Source organism: Triticum aestivum, chromosome 6D, assembly GCF_018294505.1.
Source record: "Triticum aestivum cultivar Chinese Spring chromosome 6D, IWGSC CS RefSeq v2.1, whole genome shotgun sequence".
Lineage (NCBI taxonomy): Eukaryota > Viridiplantae > Streptophyta > Magnoliopsida > Poales > Poaceae > Triticum > Triticum aestivum.
This window is the reverse complement of record NC_057811.1, coordinates 437,478,647-437,480,396: the sequence shown is the minus strand read 5'-3', so window position 1 is coordinate 437,480,396 and position 1,750 is coordinate 437,478,647. Positions and strand designations below refer to the sequence as shown.

The 1,750-nt window shown below is 40.9% G+C and overlaps 1 protein-coding gene across 1 annotated transcript in view; it reads left to right on the top strand.

Moving 5' to 3' along the window:
- LOC123141868 (uncharacterized) overlaps positions 1-1,674 on the top strand; it is a gene marked incomplete in the record, with an annotated part of 4,091 nt that extends 2,417 nt beyond the window's left edge. Inside the window, 4 exon segments of the mRNA XM_044560933.1 lie at positions 1-187; positions 265-388; positions 897-999; positions 1,089-1,674. Of these exon segments, the coding sequence (XP_044416868.1) occupies positions 1-187; positions 265-388; positions 897-999; positions 1,089-1,331 (657 nt within the window).
- Positions 1,675-1,750: the final 76 nt, after the last annotated feature.

Sequence of the window (1,750 nt, the reverse complement as noted above, 5' to 3'; positions counted from 1 at the left end):
GTCCACAAGGCCACGCCAGCTAGATTGATGCGCCGAGCTCGCTCCTCACATAATTACCATGGGAAGCGCATGGAAGCAATTGATGCTGTCAATGAATGGAGATTGCCTAAAGTAAGTGCAGAGGAAGATGGGGCAGTGGATCAGAAAGCCTGGCAGGATGATACCATGTCATGTCGTGTATCCTCAGGTATTGGCTTAAATCTCTTGAGACCTGTCAGTTTTTCAGCAGAACATGGATTTGAGACAAATTCTGTATTGTTTCAGCTCGTGATTGGAACTTCGGGTCTGATAGTGTCTATGAGGGCCCTGCGATGAAACATAAGGAAAATGCTGTCCACGCCAAGTTGGTTGCCTGGAAGGATGCACAGGTTTCAAAGCTCATTGACAAGTAATCCCTCTTATCTCATCTTTTATCATAACCTCTTAACATGCATTTGTTAGCAGTTAACTAGGGAGTTGCTCAGAATCAAGAATTGTTTATCTAAGATACTAGTTTTTGTAACTTATCTGGACAGAGCACTTGTGATAGTACTTCAATCAACTAGGCTGAATCAGAAAGATCAATGGCAGAAGAATAGTTAACTAGCAGTTGCTCAGCATCAAAATTGACATATAACAAGAATAGTTGTATTAAGCCAATGATGACTAGGAATTAAATGGCTTGGGAAACGATCATATGTAGCATGATATTATCATAAAGGAACACTCTGCGCTAAACTCTATCTTACATTGGAATTAAACAGAAGAGCATGGTCCTGATTGTTGGTACAGACATGACTGTTCGTGACTTGTGGCTGTCTAGTTTGTTGAAATGAAAAATCGAGCTGACCCATGATGTTAACAAAATTAGATTTGTGTGTTACAAAAGGATAACTCTTTGTAATTTCTCTGGACAGAGCACTTATGATGTTACTTGAATCAACTAGGCTGAAAGCCCAGATCGATGAATGGCAGAAGAATAAGTTTACATGGGCCAGGGATAAACTGGCAAAAACTGAGGTATACTTCAGTTCACTGCATTGAATATTTGCATTTGGTAGCATGGCACCCGCAGTTTCACATTTTTGTTGTGTCTGAACTAAATGCAGAAGAAGTTGGAGAAGCAGAGAACTGAAACCGTAGTGAAGATGCAAAAGGCGATAGAAGATGCAGAGAGGAAAGATGATATGAAGAGTCAAGAAGAGGCAGCCGCCAAGAGTAAGATAGCTAGTTTCGAGAGAGCCCTTCAGGTGATGTCTAGGGCAGGAAGGCAGGCCGATTGTCAAATACTAATGAAGGGACCGTATACTGTACAGAATGGCGGTTGCCATATAGTACTAACCAAAGGATGATAGAAGTTTCAGGTCATGGAACGCTTGGTCAGGATTTTAACACACACTGTTGTAGTTCTCCCCATTGGAGAACTTGTAATACTACTCCCCATTGGAGAATTTGTAATACTACTCCCAAGTAACCTGATGTTGTTGGTACAGCTACCGAAAAGGACAGACAACATTTTGTTTTCCTCATTGACAGCATTCAGGTCATGCCATACATAGTCAGCATTCCTTTTCTCCCCATTGGACAACATGTATATACTAGTACGCTCTTGTTGTGGACAAATCATTCTTTTTCTCCCATTGGAGAACATGTATATACATTGGCTTAATCCTAATTGCATCTCCTTTATCTTTTTCCCTAGGAGTGCTCCTTTTCTTTTCCTTTTTAGTGTGGCAGTAGTAACAGGCAATTTGATTGTGTCCACTTTTTT